At 44.3% G+C, this 21,949-nt stretch overlaps 1 gene segment (V, D, J or C); it reads right to left on the bottom strand.

Moving 5' to 3' along the window:
• Positions 1-9,013: 9,013 nt before the first annotated feature.
• On the bottom strand, positions 9,014-9,584 carry LOC120940704. The segment is given in 2 exon segments: positions 9,014-9,351; positions 9,436-9,584. Coding segments are annotated over 2 exon segments (366 nt in total).
• Positions 9,585-21,949: the final 12,365 nt, after the last annotated feature.

Here is a 21,949-nt window from a genome sequence, read left to right as displayed (position 1 = left end):
CAGCTCTACACGGCAGGCGCCGTAAGCAGCGGAGAATCACGTCGGCTATTTCCGGATGGCGTGACGCGCTTATCAAGACTGTCAATCAACTGAGCTTGATTTAGGAACGCCTATTCCCCGACATATTCCCCGCTCGGAGCCGGAGAAGAGATACGGCTACAACGATAAGTACAAAAAAAATAAAAATAATCCAGCATACTGCAGATGTCAGCAGTATGCTGGATCTAGTGACAAAAAGTTGATTTGCGGGTGAACCTCCGCTTTAAATGTTGCTAAGATATGGCCGGCGTAAGTCTCCTACGCTGTTGTATCTTAACTGCATATTTACGCTGGCCAGTAGGGGCGTGTACGCTGATTTACGCCTAGAATATGTAAATCAGCTAGATACGCCTATTCACGAACTTACGCCCGGCCGTCGCAGTAAAGATACCCCGTTTACGTAAGGGGTTTTCAGGCGTAAAGATTAACAACCAAAAACATGGCGCAGCCAATGTTAAGTATGGACGTCGGAACCGCGTAGAATTTTTCAAATTTTACGTCGTTTGCGTAACTCGTCCGTGAATGGGGCTGGACGTAATTTACGTTCACGTCGAAAGCATGACGATTTGCCGACGTCATTTGCAGCATGTGCACTGGGATACGTCCACGGACGGCGCATGCGCCGTTCAATCGAAACGTCATTTACGTGGGGTCACAGTTAATATACATAAAACACGCCCACATCTTTGTCATTTGAATTCCGCGCCCTTACGCCAACACATTTACGTTACGCCGCCGTAACTTTAGACGCAAGTGCTTTGTGAATACAGCACTTGCCTCTCAAAGTAGCGGCGGCGTAGCGTAACTACGATACGCTACGCCTGCCTAAAATTACGCCGAGCTACGTGGATCTGGCCCGTAGTTTTTTGACAAATAAACCAGTCCATAGTAGAAATGTAAAAACTGCTCTGGTCCATAATAGGTGTGCAGATGTGAGAGGGGAAATGGTTAATACTGAATGATAACTGCTCCTTGGGTACAGTGAGTTTGGTATTAAATATTAATATATCATTTTATTTACAGGGAATATACACACACAAATACATACAGTACATATTACAAAGTAAGGTAACATACAGATTTCAGCAGTCCCATGAAGGACACAGTATGCAAGCCTCCATTTGGCTAAAATGACATAAAACACTATTGCTAGAAAAGTATGCTAGAAGAGGGGGACATAAAAATAAATAAAGAATAAACCTGTTACAAGAAAGGACTTGTCATGTACACTGTAAAATGAACGGTTTATAAACAAAGTAATAATAAAACATGTCCCACTGACATACAGTATAAATAAACTTGCAGGGTAAATAGCAAATATTACTGTTACTATTAATGTTGCTTTATTAAAACACAGTTTGTTCACTTTCACAAAACTAATGTTTACTTAGTTTACTTAAAAAGGTGAAGCTGTGTTTTTAGTTTCTCAACAATTTGATCCGTATTTTACAAAATGCAGTATGCAGGACTTTAGAAATACACCATCCCCACATCACACTGGTGTGAAGAACTTCATAGAATTTAAAAGGATACATTTTCTGCATTTTCTGCTGCTTTTCAAACCTCAAAATCGCATGAAAAACGTATCAGTGTGAAAGGGCACTAACATGTGACGCCCCAATGCACTAAAGCTGGGTTCACACCTCCGACAGATGCGGTTCACAGCGGGGGTCCGGGAAAACCCAGTTATATGTTTCAGGGACGAATCAGGGACGAATTTTGCCTGAATTCAGCCCTGAAACTGAGCCAAAGACGCACAGCCACCATGGATATGTGTGAACTGACTCCATAGAGAGTCGGTCACAATCTCCTGTCATGCGAACTGGAAGCGCATCCAATTCATATAGGTGGGAACCCAGCCTTAGGCCCCATACACACGATAGAATCCATCCGCTGAAAAATCCCAGCAAATGGGTTTCAGCGGATAGATCCTATGGTGTGTACACTCCAGCGGATCTGTTTCCGCGGATATTTCTCCCCTGGGATGGATTCCAGCAGATCGAATATTTGCTGACATGCCAAACAAATCTATCTGCTGGAATCCATCCCAACGGATGGATACGCTGGTCTGTATAGACTCACCGGATCCATCCGTCCGAAGGGATCCCCCGTATGCGTCGTAATGATTCGACGCATGCGTGGAATTCCTTATATGACAGCGTCGCGCACGTCGCCGCGTCATAATCGCGGCGACGGCGCGACACGTCATCGCCAGAGGATTTCGGCGCGGATTTCAATGCGATGGTGAGTATACTCGATCGCATAAAAATCCGCGGAAATCCTCGAGAGGATTTATCCGTGGAAACGGTCCGCTGGACCGTATCCGCGGATAAATCCTCCCGTGTGTATGGGGCCTAGACATTGCAGTTCCAACATATATGCATTGCAGCGCACAACAATGGAGAGTGACGCCCTACTGTGCAATGTGGGGAGTTTTGTCAGAATAAATGCTGCATAATTTGTGTCTGTTCTGTGTTAATCTTGAATGGGCTACCTTTATCCTATGCACATTTATGCACATGCATTAGTGCAACTAATGAGAACTCCAAAGTGTGAATAGGCCCTTAAAATCCTCTCTACAGTAGGGATGAGCTTTATGTTCGAGTCAAACATGAGTTTGACTCAAACATTGGCTGTTCGCCCATTCGGCGAACAGCGAACAATTTGGGGTGTTCGCGGCAAATTCGAAAAGCCACGGAACACCCTTTAAAAGTCTATGGAAGAAATCAAAAGTGTTAATTTTAAAGGTTAATATGCAAGTTATTGTCATAAAAAGTGTTTGGGGACCCGGGTCCTGCCCCAGGGGACATGTATCAATGCAAAAAAAAGTTTTAAAAACAGCATCTTTTTCAGGAGCAGTGATTTTAATAATTCTTAAAGTGAAACTATAAAAGTGAAATATTCCTTTAAATTTCATACCTGGGGGGTGTCTAAAGTATGCATGTAAAGTATTGCATGTTTCCCGTGTTTAGAACTGTCCCTGCACAAAATTTCATTTCTGAAGGAAAAAAGTCATTTAAAACTACTCGCAGCAGAGAAAAGTAATAAAAAAAATGACAGGGGTCCCCCCCAGTCCATTACCAGGCCCGTTGAGTCTGGTATGAATATTAAGGGGAACCCCTGCCATTTTTTAAATTACCTTTATCTGTATTGCCGGGACCCGACAATTCATTAATAGCGCGAGTAGTTTTAAATTACTTTTTTTCCTTAAAAAATGACATTTTGTGCAGGGAACCAAAATTCACTTTTTTTGTGAAATGGTAGAGGTACAATGTACCCCGTTACCAATTCACATGGGGGGGGCGGAATCTGGGGGTCCCCTTTGTTAAAGGGCTTCGAGATTGGGGGCGGAATCTGGGGGTCCCCTTTGTTAAAGGGGGCTTCGAGATTACGATAAGCCCCTCCGCCCGCAGACCCCCACAACCACTGGGCAAGGGTTGTGGGGATAAGGCCCTTGTCCCTATTAACATGGGGACAAGGTGCGTTGGGGGGTCACAAACCCCCACAGCATCCTCCCCATGTTGAGGGCATGTGGCCTGGTACAGTTCAGGAGGGGGGCGCTCTCTCGTCCCCCCCCTCTTTTACTGTGGCCTGCCAAGTTGAGTGCTCAGGTAAGGAACTGGTATGGATTTTTGGGGGAACCCACACCATTTTTTTTTATTTTGGCGCAGAGTTCCCCTTAAAATCCATACCAGACCTAAGGGCCTGATATGGAATTTGGAGGGATAGTCACACATTTTTATTTCTATTTTGGTTCCCTGCACAAAATGTCATTTTTTAAGGACAAAAAAAGTAATTTAAAACTACTCGTGCTATTAATGAATTGTCGGTCCCGTCAATATAGATAGAAGTCATTGGCCTGGTAATGGACTGGTGGGGGGGGGGGGGTCCCTGTCATTTTTTTCAATTACTTTTCTCTGTATTGCCGGGACCGACAATTCATGAATAGCCACGAGTAGTTTTAAATTACTTTTTTTCCTTCAGTAATTACATTTTGTGCAGGGACAGTTCTAAGCACGGGAAACATGCGCTACTTTACATGCATACTTTAGACAACCCCCAGGTACGAAATTTAAAGGAATATTTAACTTTTATGGTTTCACTTTAAGCATTATAGAAATCACTGCTCCCGACAAAAAAAAACAATTTTTAAAACTTTTTTTTGCATTGATACATGTCCCCTGGGGCAGGACCCAGGTCCCCAAACACTTTTTAGGACAATAACTTGCATATTAGCCTTGAAAATTTGCACCGTTCAAGTCCCATAGACTTTAACAGTGTTTGAATGTTCGCGTGAAATTTTGGTCTGTTCGTATGTTCTGGATGCGAACCGAACCGGGGGGTGTTCGGCTCATCCCTACTCTACAGTAAGAATTGAATATCTTCATACACACACACTCAGGTTTCATAACCCTTCTGCTAAATGGCTTTCATGTCCAGCACTTGTTGCTCCAATAAAAGTAACTTTTTTTTATTCTTATTTTTTATTTATTTTTTAGCTAATCATACTTACCTCGGTGGATGGAGCAACAGGCTGATGCTACATCTGTCCCCTGGCATCTCTGCACTGAGAACCGAGCCACCAAACACCGCCGATAGCTCAGTTCTCACTCCTCCCCGACCAAAGCTATGCTGACTGTCAGTTAGCATCACTTCAGCTCTTCTTCTCCACGCTCATTGGAGCATTGAACGCTCATTGGAGCACTGAGCTGTGGAGGGGCGGGTGAGGCTGTCTCAGCGGCTCGCAGAGACGCTGAGACCGCCATCAGTTAGACATGTGCATTTGTTTTTGTCAAAATGCATTTTCATTCCAAATTTCAGGGATTTTCGTTTTTGTTTTAACAAACGATAACAAACGCACAGAATCCGAAATCCTAAAGATCCGAAATAAAAAAATGCTTTATTTTCGTTTCATTGCGACAACAGTTCGATATAGATAGAAGATTCAACATGACGTTGACAATAGCGATCTGTGTCTATTAAACCTGTGGTTGAATGTATCTAACCTAACTCTACTAGTCCAAGATTATTCAACATAGAGAGAAAAGATTCAACATTAAAGAGACATGAAGATTCGACGAAGCAGCTAAAAACATACAATCGGCGGGAATTCTAATGTTGGTTGACTAGTAAAAATAATTAATAAATATAATTATTACTAGTCATACAACATTGGAATTCTACTATAGCTTGTGGGTGGAGCATTCTTTCGGAAATGTACGATCGCGACGCCGTACAGTTTAGCTGCTTTGTCGAATCTTCTTAGAACATCCGACAGACACCATAAGCCTTCAATTGACAGATTCGACCTAAATTCGGATTCTCGGACGATTGCATTTTTTAACGAAACTAAATAAATAAAAACACATTTTGGGAGTAACTAAATTAATACATTTTTTGGACGAAACCGAAATTCCGAAACAAAATATTTCAGTGTGCACATGTCTACCATCAATCAGGGCAGCTGGTGGATCCAGACTTGGAAGTCGTGATGACGCGCTGCCCCGACTGATGCCAGTGACATCAGCTGAGAGCAGACTTCATTCCTCTCTTATAGGTAGATTCAGAGAGATTGGCCCAACTTTGCGGCCGCGTAGCTTAGCGTGTTTAGGCTACGCCGCCGTAAGTTAGCGAGGCAAGTACTTGATTCTCAAAGTACTTGCCTGCTAAGTTACTGCGGCGTAGCCTAAAGCGGGCGGGCGTAAGGCGCCTAATTCATATGTGTGTAAGGGGGCGTGTTTTATGGTAATGGGGCTTGACCTTACGTTTTTGACGTTTTTTTTAACTGCGCATGCGTCGGGCGCCTACATTTCCCAGTGTGCATTGCGGCTAAGTACGCCGCACGGGCCTTTTGATTTTGACGTGAACGTAAACTACGTAAATCCCTATTCGCGGACGACTTACGCAAACAACGTAAAAATTTCGAATTTCGAAGCGGGAACGCCGGCCATACTTTAACATTGGCTACGCCACCTAGGGGGCATCTTTAACTTTAGGCGGCCTATCTCTTACGTAAACGGCATAAATGTACTGCGGCGGCCGGGCGTACGTTCGTGAATAGGCGTATGTACTGATTTGCATATTCTACGCCAACCGCAATGGAGTCGCCACCTAGCGGCCAGCAGAAATATTGCAACCTAAGATAGGACGGCGCAAGCTGTCGTATCTTAGATATGTTTAAGCGTATCTCTGTTTGAGAATAAACTTAAACATAGGTCGGCGCAGATTCAGAGTTAGGTCGGCTTATCTGTAGATAAGCCGGCCTAACTCTTTCTGAATCTAGCTATAAACATACAGGGATTTGAATCCTGACACATTAATATCTTGACTCTATAATGGGCACCTACAGGTTTCAGCACGTATCTTCAGTGTAATTTCAGCTGCCCTTGGAAGCCCTGGAATTTGTATTTGTATAGTAAAGTGCCACTGCCTGGGTATTTCTGGCATATAACTGTCTAATTAGCAACTCTGATATAATGGAAGATTACCATATTTAACCAGGAAGACAGATTCTGCCAGAGATTACATCATTTCTGTAAACATTCCCAATTTCTCCAGTCCTTAAAGTGGAGTTCCACCCATAAATATAACATCAGTAGTTTTAAAAAAATGTCATTAGTCCTTTACAAATTTTTTTTTTTTTTTAGATGCCTTCAAAGTGTTGTTGCTAGGCAGAATAGTTAATCTTCCTACTTCCTGCACCTAGGTGCTTAATGCTTCCTAACCTACACCGCACAGTCTCCTGGGAATGTAGTGGGTGTAACTTTCCAGGAGTCTGTGCACTCCCCAGTCTCGAAGAATCATGTGACTTGGACAGCACAGGTGCTGAAACCTGATCTGACACTGCTTGTGCAGCACTGAGCATGTTCGAGATTTGCAAGGCTGAAATCCAGGAAGTCATACAGTCTGGCTTCATGATGCCCACACTTAAGATGGCCCCAGTCAATTTCTATTTTATAAAGTGTCTAAATGCTGTAACAACCTAACAAAACGGACCTTAGTTTACAGACTAACTTTACTAGAATACATTAAGCTTGTGTATTACAGGGGTATTTATATTTAAAAAGTGAAATCGTGTCTGGAACTCCACTTTAAAGTATATTTGAAGACTCACCAGACTACCCATTCGGTTTACAAAAGAAATGAAAGGCAAAACAATTGCGTATATATATATATATATATATATATATATATATATATATATATATGTGGTGACCGGGGAGGGTGAGCCCCACGGCCACACACATGCGCTTGATGGTTAGCTGCTTGGTTCTTGGGGCTAGGAGCCCAGGGTCAGGTGGTATTAACCCTTAGTGAGGGCCAGATGGTATTAACCCTCTCTGTCACGTGACGCCACTGTAGTCTTGGAATACCCCGGGAAACTACAGCTCCGGGGGCCTCCGTATCCCCGCTAGTTAGGATGGTAATAACACAGTCCACAACAGGGGTTAAAAAACAACAAAGGCTTTACTGGCATGAAGGCAGGTGTCAAAATCTTCACAGCGTTTAAACAGAGTGTCAAAATGTTCTGCAGGCAATCTCTAGAGGATCACACAGCTGATAATGCTTGAGCTTAGCTGATCATATATATACTCGGCTGCAAAAGCCGGATTAGTAATTCAGTGCCTATGCTTAACTAGGCTGAAAAATAGATACACTTACTGAAGTGTCTGTAGACTTGAGGCTTTTCGCCGGAATAACGGATTGATCCGATAAATGAGCTGAAGTACTGGTTCTGTAATGTTTAGGGATACTCCACTCTTTGGTGTATTTTCTCCTGAACTGGAGGCTTCTGGCCTGCACTGCTTCTCTGACTGTGTTTTGCTCTGCTCTGCCAGGAACTGTGTGTAGTCTAGACTGGCTTAAACAGGAAGTACAATCCCTTATAAGGGCCTGATGAGACTGAAGCCCATTGGTTGAGAGCTGTGGATCATAGAGACTGACCTGTAGTATAACACAACACAATAAGGTCTTGTCTAGCACTTAGTCCTCCCGACTCTAATACACTCTGACTGAACATGAGATAGTAATACACTCTGACTGAACATGAGATGGCTGACTAAACCTCTTAAAGCTATACACACCTAATAAACGTATTATCAACCATAACAGTATAAATCACATCATAACTAGCTGAGTCCCTGCAGGGGAGACCCCACAAGCCGAGGGCCTCAATCTGACAGGGCCTACAGCAAATACCTGTACTGGGACACCACATATATATATATATATATATATATATATATATATATATATATATATACTGTATATATATATATATATATATATATGTATATATGTATATATATATATATATATATATATATATATATATATATATATATATATATATATAAAATTATAAATACATTTTTCCCCCTCTTTAATAAGTGATCACATGCCCTCTGTCCCTAGCTGCAAAGGAAGCTTAGAGAGCTGGGGGGGGGGGGGGGCAGCAGTACACTGCACACTGATCTTCCCAGTTGTTGGGGGGGGGGGGTGTCAGGACAATTCAGGACAAGTCCGATCATTGCAGGCTGAGTTCCTAGTACAGCTAGAAAACTTACCACGGTGTGTTCCCCTGCTGAGTGTGGTCAGTTTTTATTAAGAAAGTAGAGGGAATGGCAGGAACACCAAGGATTTCTCACAATTTCACACAAAGGAAGTAATACAAAGAGAACAGGAAACTTTTTTTGTACATGGTACAGCAGGCGCATATCAGTAATATGAAATGTTGGGTTTACATATTGTTTTAAGATCTCAATTTTGTCCTCTGTTATACACAAGAATGAATTCCTCAGATATAAATATGTTGTTCTTGTCTTGAAGGGTGAATGAGTGGTCTAGGTGAACACCTTTATATAATTAATGGAATAAGCAATGATGGATTTTGTGCCTTGATGTGATATAGTGAAATATCAGTGAGGATATTCTACAGCCAGCTGGTAAGAGGAAAGCATTACATCTGGATGTTCTTGTATGACAGATGTCATCCTTGGATCGCTGTGTGTCTCGCACAGTAATATGTGGCCGTGTCTTCCACTTTCAGATTATTTATTTGTAGATGTGATGTGGCTATGGATGCATCAGATGTTATTGTGACTCTTCCCTGATATGAAGAGGAATAAGCTGTATTTCCATTAGTAGGGTGAACATATCCAATCCCTGTCAGTCCTCTCCCTGGAACCTGTTGAGCCCAGCTTATATGGTGGTTGGCATATGTATATCCAGATCCTGTACAGGACATCTTCACACTCTCTCCAGGCTTTTTTATCTCTGAGGAGGACTGAGTAAATGTTTGTGACATGACTCCTGTAACCAAGAATACAAATATGATGAGAAATAAGATGATCCCATCAGAATGGTTTACTGCTTTTTTCTGTATTCCAGACTTACCAAGAAATGAGGACAGACACAAAAGACAACAGGATAGAAACATGATGTCTTATTGGCTTTAGATGTTCTGAGTGTTCTGAGAGGACACCAAGATCTCAGTAGAACATCCCAGCCGGTCAGTTCAGCTTTTCTACCCGGCAGATGAGACAGGAAGCAGAGATGGGATTTGCATGAGGGGAAGAAGACCAGTGCCCTACATGTACTTTTATATAATAAAAACTGTTCTTTCTGCCTGCAAACTGTAGATTGTCCATAGCAACCAAAAGTGTCCCTTTATGTCAAAAATGGTTTTAGAGCAGCTAGAAAACAGCAATAATAAATTACAATCACTTGCAGAATTGTGCGATAGCGATTTGTGGGGAAATTCGTCATAAAAAAAAAAAAAAAATAATGACAGCGACAATTCTGCCACTGAGCAAATTTCAGTGATTTTGAGTTGATTACATTATTGAATAATTTTTATTATAATTATATTCTTATTTGTTATAATTATTTATAATTATTTATTATATTATAATTTATAATTTTGCTTTTAAAAAAATGTCATACACGGGATGCTTATTAGACTCTTGTTTGGTCAGATTTAAGTGAGTTATTCCTAAAAATGACAGGCCTACAGTATGAAACGCCAAATTTCCTTGCAAATAATGGTACCGCTTTCAGCACCTTTTTTCTGAAAGAATCATACCGCCAGGAGGTTAATACTTGATGGAATTTCAGAAAATAAAGAGAATAGTATATAAAAACTCTCTTTGCTCTTATTTTTTTTAATCATCTGTATTTTTGTTGTCATTTGTTTCCTGCAGCATTAAAACAAGCTGGTTATACCCTAGTAGAATGCCTTTTCAAAACTTTAAATTTTAAGAATATTCTCTCAAGTATGTAATTTGTGATCAACGCTCGTTTTTGACCACAGAAGATCAAAGGAGCAGGATAGAAAAAATTTCTTGAGGCAATTTCAAAACAGTGTGTGGTTATCATTTGGTAAAGAGCATTCACGTCAACATCGAATATTAAAAACAAACTATATTTTAAGCTACTTTGAAAAAGCATTTGCCAATCCGTCAAATGTACTGAGAATTTTTATATGACATTTTTTTATTAATTTAAGAAAACATTTTTTTTTTTGTATCTACTAGTATATATCCAGCTTAAGACAAATAATTGGTCTAGGGCAGTGGTCTCCAAACTGCGGCCCGGGGGCCAGATGCGGCCCTTTGCTTGCTCTTATCCGGCCCTTGGGGCACTATTTCATCAACTGCTATCAACAATGGGGCATTTGTTCTCCTACTGACACCAACAAAGGGGCCCAATGAAACCAACAAAGGGGCCAATGACATCAACATTGGGTCACAATTCTTCCCAATGAAACCAACGATAATTCCTCACAGTGACTAATCCACTAATCCAGTGACTTAGCACAATTTTGCCACACCCACAATTTGCCATGACATGAAGCACACACCCCCTCTTTATTGTTTCTTACGCCCCATACACACAAGTGGAATTTCCGCCAGCAAAATTCTGATGTGAGCTTTTGGTCGGAAATTCTGACTGTGTGTATGCTCCATCAGACTTTTTCTGTCGGAATTTCCGCCAGCAAAAGATTGAGAGCAGGTTCTCTATTTTCCCAACGGAAAAAGTTCCTATTTTTCCCCATCATCTGAAAGCAATTCCGATGGGAAAAAAACACGCATGCTCGGAAACAATTTGACGCATGCTCGGAAGTATTGAACATCTTTTTCTCGCCTCGTCGTAGTGTTGTACGTCACCGCGTTCTTAACGCTTGAAGGTTCAGAGACCGTGTGACCGTGTGTATGCAAGCCAAGCTTGTGCGGAATTCCGTTGGAAAAAAAACAGGCATTAGTTTCCCAAAACCAAACGCCCCAGGAAAAAATGAATCTACAGTATGGCCTTGGGAGATATGTGTATGGAGAACGAGACCATTGACAATTAAATATATGTATGGTTCGATGTGACAGAATTATCCACCAGTCTTTATATCTCTGTGATTTGGATAATGAGATCTACCCAGCTCCTGCAGCCATAACAGTCTGATCTATTGAATTTTATTTATGTAGAGGCACAGAAGGAGGCTTTATGAAAAAAGTGCATTTTAAGCAGACATTGGTGCTTTAATATAGGCAGATAACCCTCCTGCTGAATGGCATTCATGTTCTGCACTCATTACTCCAAAAAATCCACTAAATAAATCCATCTAGGTGTCTTTATACGGCAATTTAAATCCTAATACATTGAAATCTTAGACCCTATAATGGGCACTTACACCCCCTGTATGCCCCAGAGTTTGTATTTGCACTGTATACTGGAAGATTTCCTTATGTAATCAGGACGACCAGAGATTACATCATTTCTTTATAATTTCCCTATGACTGTGTCCTTCACATCTCACTCTTGTGCTCTTCTATACAAGAGAATGAATACCCCAGAAGTAAATCTGTTGTTGTTATAGTCCTGTAAAGCCGGTTATACACTAGTAAAATATATTTTTAAAATTTAGAATTTTAAGAATGTTCGGTCATTTTTGTCATTTGTAAGCACAATGGTAGTTTTTGGCAGCAGAAAATCGACTGAGCAGGAGAGAACATTTTTCTTTAACAAATTTCTAAGGCTCCATTCACACCTAGGCGTTTTGACGCCCGACGCTATTGCAGCCTGAAATACGCTGGAGGGGTGATTTAACATTGTCGGGTATGGAGATGGTTCATATCTCCACGCCGAACGCCGAAACGCTGTACGCCTGAAGCTCAAAACAAGTCCCTGACCCTTTTTTTCAGGCGGCTTCGGCGTTCGGCCATAGCCGACAATGTGTAAATCAACCCTCAAGCGAAAACTGCGGTAAAAAACGACGCGTTTTGTCGCGGCAAATCGTGGGACAAAACGCCGCAATTTGTCGCGGCAAATCGCGGTACAATACCAGTGTGTATGGTTTTCATTTGGTAAAGTACATTCACTCCAAAAAACAAATAATATAAGCAAGCTAAATGTTATTCTCCTTTCAAACAACATTCACAAAGCCATCCAATGTACTGAGAATGTTCGTATGAAGTTTTTTTTAATTGTTAGTACAATTTTTCATACACATTTTTTTTTTAAATCTACTAGTGTATAGTCAGCTTAAAGGGGTTGTAAAGGTAAAAAAAAAAATCCTAAATAGCTTGCTTCCTTTACCTTAGTGCAGTCCTCCTTCACTTACCTCATCCTCAGGGCCGATCCTAGGCAGGGTGCATGGGGTGCTCCGCACCCAGGCGCCACAGAGGTGGGGGCGCCGAAGCTCCAAAGTGCTCCCTTCCCTCCTCCTTGTCTGTGTCGGCGCGCATGTAGCGGGTGCCGCGGTTCCCCATCCCGCTTGCTCTCTCCGCTGGCAACTGACAAGAGCGCATACCTCCCGCTGTCCCCGGAATCCGGGCTGGGTACCACAGCGGAGCCTAGTACTGGAACACGTTCCGGCACTAGGCTCCACTAATTAATTATTTCCAGTGTGCATGGAGCAGTCTCCTGTCTGCCCCGCCCCCTCTACATGTGTTGGCTCTTCTTCCATAGCCGGTGTGAGAGCCTTCTGGGTTGGCCGGAGCTGCTGCCAATCATCCCGTGCACTCCCAGAAGTGCTCTCTGAGTGCCACCCTCCAAGTAACCAAAGATGCCACTTATGCCCCCCCCCCGTAATGTGCTTCTGCTCCCAGTGCGCCCGAGCTACAGGGATCTATTGGACAGGTACTGATCTATGGGAAAACCTGATGGGGGGGCTCTGATGGGGGACACCTGCTGTGGGGGGCTCTGATGGGGGACACTTGCTGTGGGGGGCTCTGATGGGGGGCAACTGCTGGGAAGGCTCTGTTGGGGGACACCTGCTGGGAGGCTCTGATGGGGGACACCTTCTGTGGGGGGCTCTGATAGGGGAAACCTGCTGGGGGGGGACTCTGATGGGGGACACTAATGAAGACTTTTTAGGGGAGCATCTCTGTCCTTGATTCGTAGCCATAGAAACATGTTGAAAGGGGAGGAGTTAGTAAGATGACCACGCCCATGTGGGGGCGCCAGAAATATTTCTGCACCCAGGCGTCTGTGACCCTAGGATCGGCCCTGCTCATCCTTCCATTTTGCTTTTAAATGTCCTTATTTCTTCTGAGAAATCCTCACTTCCTGTTCTTCTGTCTGTAACTACACACAGTAATGCAAGGCTTTCTCCCTGGTGTGTAGTGTTGTGCTCACCCCCTCCCTTGGACTACCGGAGAGTCAGGACGCTCTCCAAGTTGCAGATAAAGAAAAGAGCTGTGTGTTAGTAGGTGTCCTGACTCTCCTGCTCACCCCCTCCCCCCTCAAGGGAGGGGGTGAGCACGACACTCCACACCAGGGAGAACGCCTTGCATTGCTGTGTGGAGTTACAGACAGAAGAACAGGAAGTGAGGATTTCTCAGAAGAAATAAGAACATTTAAAAGCAAAATGGAAGGATGAGGTAAGTGAAGGAGGACTGCACTAAGGTAAAGGAAGCTATTTAGGAAAAAATGTTTAACCTTTACAACCCCTTTAAGATAAATGGTTGGTCCAGGGAACACCTTTATATAAAGAAGCAACGCTCTGAATTTTTTGTGCCTTGATGTGATATAGTGAAATATCAGTGAGGATATTCTGCAGCCAGCTGGTTAGAGGAAAGCATTACATCTGGATGTTTTTGTATGACAGATGTCATCCTTGGATCGCTGTGTGTCTAGCACAGTAATATGTGGCCGTGTCTTCCACTTTCAGATTGTCTATTTGTAGATATGATGTGGTTATGGATGCATCAGTAGTTATTGTGAATCTTCCCTGATATGCAGAGGAATATTTTACATCTCCATTATTAGTAGGATGTACATATCCAATCCATGTCAGTCCTCTCCCTGGAACCTGTTGAACCCAGTGTATATAGTAGCCCGTATACGAATATCCAGATCCTGTACAAGACATCTTCACACTCTCTCCAGGCTTTTTTATCTCTGAGGAGGGCTGAGTAAGTGTTTGTGACATGACCCCTGTAACCAAGAATAAAAATATCATGAGAAATAAGATGATCCCATCAGAATGGTTTACTGCTTTTTTCTTTATTCCAGACTTACCAAGAAATGAGGACAGACACAAAAGACAACAGGATAGAAACATGATGTCTTATTGGCTTTAGATGTTCTGAATGTTCTGAGAGGACACCAAGATCTCAGTAGAACATCCCAGCCGGTCAGTTCAGCTTTTCTACCCGGCAGATGAGACAGGAAGCAGAGATGGGATTTGCATGAGGGGAAGACGACTATAAAAGGCTGAACATCTACCTACAGTAGATCATATACTGATATTGCATTGAACATCCTCTTCTACCTACAATGAGGTGTATGGCAAAGATCCTAGCTGTCCCTTGTGTGGGACCAAATCCTTCTGTCTTCATTAGTTGTCCCTCTCTTTGGTCTGAAGTGTAGATCTCTTTAAAAGTAATGTTATTTATTTATCATAAGGGTTTAACATGTTGCCCAACCCCTAAACATTGCATTTGTTATGTTGAAAAGCCAGTAAATGTGACAAAATTATCCATCAGTTGTTATATCTCCAGGATTTAGATGATGACATTATTGTGATGAATTTGTACTAGCTATGACTAAGCACTGAAGCTACAGTGCGAAACGCGTTAGCTTTTGTTCCAATTTTTGCTGTGGCATGTTCATTTTGTGATCTATTTTAAATAAAAGGAACGTTTTTGGAGTGCGGCTGTCCAAGTTCCCTTCGTATTTCTGTTCAGTAAAATGTTTACAGTATGTAGGGACAACATTCTTTGACTGAGAATAATAGAGTACTAATAAATAAATAAAATAAACGTCATATGTTAAATATATACAATATGCAGACTTAAAATATCCTTTACCCCCATTCACACGAAATCACAATTTCAAAGCCGCACATCAGTGTGATTTGGACTGCTGATTTTATTGCGGCTTACAGCTTCATACAACAAAAGTCTATGACAGTCGCAATGAAATCGGTAAAAAGTAGTGCTGGAAACGTTTTCATATTCCCTGCGACATAAGTCGTGGCGATATGAACGGTTCCATTGCCGGCAATGAGGTGCGACCGGTCATGCGATTTGGAACTGTCATATCAAATTGCATGACAAGTCGCACCGGTGGGAAACGGGGGCTTTAAAGCGGATGTGCCACTAAAACAATATATTAAAAGCTAGCAGCTACAAATACTGCAGCTGCTGACTTTTAATATAAGGACACTTACCTGTCCTGGAGTCCAGCGGTGATCGCAGCAGAGGATGAGCCGATCGCTCGTCACCCTGCTGCTCCCCCCTCCATCCACGGTGAGGGAACCAGGAAGTGAAGCGCTGCGGCTTCACTGCCCGGTTCCCTACGGCGCATGCGCGAGTCGCGCTGCGCCCGCCGATTGGCTCACACGCTGTGTGCTGGGAGCCGAGTGTTCCCAGCACACAACGGGCGACAGACGGGATGTGACGGAATGCCCGTCTTTCGCCCGTAGCGTGTGGCCGGAAGTGGGTGCAAATACCTGTCTTTAGACAGGTGTCTGCACCCCCCTCCCCCCTGAAAGGTGTCAAATGTGACACCGGAGGGGGGGAGGGTTCCGATCAGCGGGACTCCACTTTAGGGTGGAGGACCGCTTTAAAGAAAATCTTATGAAGTATGTGCATTTTAAGCAGACATTTTACAGGCAGACAAACTCAAAAATGCACAGAACTTTTTAGCACTAAGGCCTCGTACACGCGACTGAGAAACTCGACAGAATCCATTAAGAAACTTGGTGGGAAAGCTTTTTTGCCGAGGAAACCGGTCGTGTGTATGTTTTTCATCGAGGAAATCATTGAGGAACTCGATGAGGAAAAAATAGAACAAGTTCTCTCTTTCCTCGACGGGAGTCTCAAATTGGCTTGTCAAGTTCCTCGACGGGCTGGTTTTCGATGAGAAACTCGAGCGTGTGTATGCTAAGAAACCCGCGCTTGCTCAGAATAAAGTATGAGACGGGAGTGAAAGTAGCATTTGTAATGGAGATAACACATTTTTCACACTGTAACAGACTGAAAAGTGCAAATTGTCTCCGACCAAACTTTTACATAACACACAAACACATGAGATTAGCAAAAGCAGCCCCAAGGGTTGTGCCAGTGGAATCGAACTTCCCCTGCCATTGTATGTGTTGTACGTCACCGCGTTTGAGAACGAGGAGATTTTGTCTTGACAGTGTGTACGCAAACCAAGCTTGTCGAGTTCCTCGACAAGCCTAACAAGGAACTCATCGAGGAAAACAATGTGTTTTTTCCGACGAGTTCCTCGGTCGTTGTGTGTACGAGGCATAAGACCTTGTTTACACTTGTGCTTTGGAGATGGTAAAATGCCATGCAGCATTTACAAGGTTAAAACAGGTGGTGAGGAGGTGACATATTACCTACTCACCGCCTTAAAAATTGATCTACCATGGACTGCCTTAGAGAGAGGCAGCAAGCACTGCTGCTTGTGTAAACCTATCCTTACACCAAGAATTACCACTATACTATCTCAAACTTTCTTAGCGCTAAGCAAGCACATGTGAGGTATCATGGCGAACATTATAGAAAGAACAATAATTGTAGCTCTAGACCTCCTTTGTAACACTAAACTATAACCTGTAAAAATGTTTAAAGCTTTGCCTATTAAGATTTAAAATATTGTAGTTTGGCACAGTGTAACAAGTTAGGTAATTATTTACTCAGCGTAACATCATCTTTTATATTTTACCAAAACATAGGGTTGTATATTTTTGCAAGTGTATTTCTTCCAAGAGATTGAGTTTGGAAAAGAGCTCCAGAAATACAGCGTGACATAAAAAATTGCAAAGACTGACATTTTATTTTCTAGGGTCTCTGTTAAAAAATATGTATATACTGTTTGGGGTTCTAAGTCATTTTCTAACAAAAATTACTGATTTTAATCTGTAAACAAAAGTGTCAGAAGTTCACTACACTACACTGTCCACTACACTACACTGACCACTGCTCTGTCCACTACACTACACTGACCACTGCTCTGTCCACTACACTGACCACTGCTCTGTCCACTACACTACACTGACCACTGCTCTGTCCACTACACTGACCACTGCTCTGTCCACTACACTACACTGACCACTGCTCTGTCCACTACACTGACCACTGCTCTGTCCACTACACTACACTGACCACTGCTCTGTCCACTACACTACACTGACCACTGCTCTGTCCACTACACTACACTGACCACTGCTCTGTCCACTACACTACACTGACCACTGCTCTGTCCACTACACTGACCACTGCTCTGTCCACTACACTACACTGACCACTGCTCTGTCCACTACACTACACTGACCACTGCTCTGTCCACTACACTACACTGACCACTGCTCTGTCCACTACACTACACTGACCACTGCTCAGTCCACTACACTACACTGACCACTGCTCTGTCCACTACACTGACCACTGCTCTGTCCACTACACTGCACTGACCACTGCTCTGTCCACTACACTACACTGACCACTGCTCTGTCCACTACACTGACCACTGCTCTGTCCACTACACTGACCACTGCTCTGTCCACTACACTACACTGACCACTGCTCTGTCCACTACACTACACTGACCACTGCTCTGTCCACTACACTACACTGACCACTGCTGTGTCCACTACACTGACCACTGCTCTGTCCACTACACTGACCACTGCTCTGTCCACTACACTGACCACTGCTCTGTCCACTACACTGACCACTGCTCTGTCCACTACACTACACTGACCACTGCTCTGTCCACTACACTGACCACTGCTCTGTCCACTACACTACACTGACCACTGCTCTGTCCACTACACTGACCACTGCTCTGTCCACTACACTGACCACTGCTCTGTCCACTACACTGACCACTGCTCTGTCCACTACACTACACTGACCACTGCTCTGTCCACTACACTGACCACTGCTCTGTCCACTACACTACACTGATCACTGCTCTGTCCACTACACTGACCACTGCTCTGTCCACTACACTACACTGACCACTGCTCTGTCCACTACACTGACCACTGCTCTGTGAACTACACTGACCACTGCTCTGTACACTACGTTGACCACTGTTCTGTCCATTACACTGACCACTGCTCTGTCCACTACACTAACCACTGTTCTGTACACTACGCTGACCACTGCTCTGTCCACTACACTAAACTGACCACTGCTCTGTCCACTACGCTGACCACTGCTCTGTCCACTACACTACACTACACTGACCACTGCTCTGTACACTACACTGACCACTGCTCTGTCCACTACACTACACTGACCACTGCTCTGTACACTACGCTGACCACTACTCTGTCCATTACACTGACCACTGCTCTGTCCACTACACTACACTGACCACTGCTCTGTACACTACACTGACCACTGCTCTGTACACTACACTGACCACTGCTCTGTACACTACGCTGACCACTGCTCTGTCAGCTACACTACACTACACTGGCTACTGCTGTGTCCACTACACTACACTACACTGACCACTACTCTGTCCACTACACTACACTGACCACTGCTCTGTCCACTACACTGACCACTGCTCTGTACACTACGCTGACCACTGTTCTGTCCATTACACTGACCACTGCTCTGTACACTACGCTGACCACTGTTCTGTCCATTACACTAACCACTGCTCTGTCCACTACACTAATCACTGCTCTGTACACTACGCTGACCACTGCTCTGACCACTACACTACACTGACCACTGCTCTGTCCACTACGCTGACCACTTCTCTGTCCACTACACTACACTGACCACTGCTCTGTCCACTACACTACACTGACCACTGCTCTGTACACTACACTGACCACTGCTCTGTCCACTACACTGACCACTGCTCTGTACACTACACTGACCACTGCTCTGTACACTACACTGATCACTGCTCTGTCCACTACACTGACCACTGCTCTGTCCACTACACTGACCACTGCTCTGTCCACTACACTACACTGACCACTGCTCTGTCCACTACACTGACCACTGCTCTGTGAACTACACTGACCACTGCTCTGTACACTACGCTGACCACTGTTCTGTCCATTACACTGACCACTGCTCTGTCCACTACACTAACCACTGTTCTGTACACTACGCTGACCACTGCTCTGTCCACTACACTACACTGACCACTGCTCTGTCCACTACGCTGACCACTGCTCTGTCCACTACACTACACTAACCACTGCTTTGTACACTACACTGACCACTGCTCTGTCCACTACACTACACTGACCACTGCTCTGTACACTACGCTGACCACTACTCTGTCCATTACACTGACCACTGCTCTGTCCACTACACTGCACTGACCACTGCTCTGTACACTACACTGACCACTGCTCTGTACACTACACTGACCACTGCTCTGTACACTACACTGACCACTGTTCTGTCCACTACACTACTCTGTCCACTACACTACACTGACCACTGTTCTGTCCACTACACTGACCACTGCTCTGTACACTACACTGACCACTGCTCTGTACACTACGCTGACCACTGCTCTGTCAGCTACACTACACTACACTGGCTACTGCTGTGTCCACTACACTACACTGACCACTACTCTGTCCACTACACTACACTGACCAATGTTCTGTCCACTACACTACACTGTTCACTACACTACACTGACCACTGCTCTGTCCACTACACTACACTGACCACTGCTCTGTCCACTACACTGACCACTGCTCTGTCCACTACACTGACCACTGCTCTGTACACTACGCTGACCACTGTTCTGTCCATTACACTGACCACTGCTCTGTACACTACGCTGACCACTGTTCTGTCCATTACACTAACCACTGCTCTGTCCACTACACTAACCACTGTTCTGTACACTACGCTGACCACTGCTCTGTCCACTACACTACACTGACCACTGCTCTGTCCACTACGCTGACCACTGCTCTGTCCACTACACTACACTGACCACTGCTCTGTCCACTACACTACACTGACCACTGCTCTGTACACTACACTGACCACTGCTCTGTCCACTACACTGACCACTGCCCTGTACACTACACTGACCACTGCTCTGTACACTACACTGACCACTGCTCTGTACACTACACTGACCACTGCTCTGTACATTACGCTGACCACTGCTCTGTCCATTACACTGACCACTGCTCTGTCCACTAAACTACACTGACCACTGCTCTGTCCACTACACTACACTGACCACTGCTCAGTCCACTACACTACACTGACCACTGCTCTGTCCACTACACTGACCACTGCTCTGTCCACTACACTGACCACTGCTCTGTCCACTACACTGCACTGACCACTGCTCTGTACACTACACTGACCACTGCTCTGTACACTACACTGACCACTGCTCTGTACACTACACTGACCACTGTTCTGTCCACTACACTACTCTGTCCACTACACTACACTGACCACTGTTCTGTCCACTACACTACACTGTTCACTACACTACACTGACCACTGCTCTGTCCACTACACTACACTGACCACTATACTACACTGACCACTGTTCTGTCCACTACACTACTCTGTCCACTACACTACACTGACCAATGTTCTGTCCACTACACTACACTGTTCACTACACTACACTGACCACTGCTCTGTCCACTACACTACACTGACCACTGCTCTGTCCACTACACTGACCACTGCTCTGTCCACTACACTGACCACTGCTCTGTACACTACGCTGACCACTGTTCTGTCCATTACACTGACCACTGCTCTGTACACTACGCTGACCACTGTTCTGTCCATTACACTAACCACTGCTCTGTACACTACGCTGACCACTGCTCTGTACACTACGCTGACCACTGCTCTGTCCACTACACTACACTGACCACTGCTCTGTCCACTACGCTGACCACTGCTCTGTCCACTACACTACACTGACCACTGCTCTGTCCACTACGCTGACCACTGCTCTGTCCCCTACACTACACTGACCAGTGCTCTGTACACTACACTGACCACTGCTCTGTCCACTACACTGACCACTGCTCTGTACACTACACTGACCACTGCTCTGTACACTACACTGACCACTGCTCTGTACATTACGCTGACCACTGCTCTGTCCATTACACTGACCACTGCTCTGTCCACTAAACTACACTGACCACTGCTCTGTACACTACACTGACCACTGCTCTGTCCACTACGCTGACCCCTGCTCTGTCCATTACACTGACCACTGCTCTGTCCACTACACTACACTGACCATTGCTCTGTACACTACACTGACCACTGCTCTGTCCACTACACTACACTACACTGGCTACTGCTCTGTCCACTACACTACACTGACCACTACTCTGTCCACTACACTACACTGACCACTGTTCTGTCCACTACACTACACTGTTCACTACACTACACTGACCACTGCTCTGTCCACT

Source organism: Rana temporaria, chromosome 1 (assembly GCF_905171775.1).
Source record: "Rana temporaria chromosome 1, aRanTem1.1, whole genome shotgun sequence".
In the NCBI taxonomy this organism is placed as follows: Eukaryota; Metazoa; Chordata; class Amphibia; order Anura; family Ranidae; genus Rana; species Rana temporaria.
This window is presented reverse-complemented; position numbering and strand designations above follow the sequence as displayed.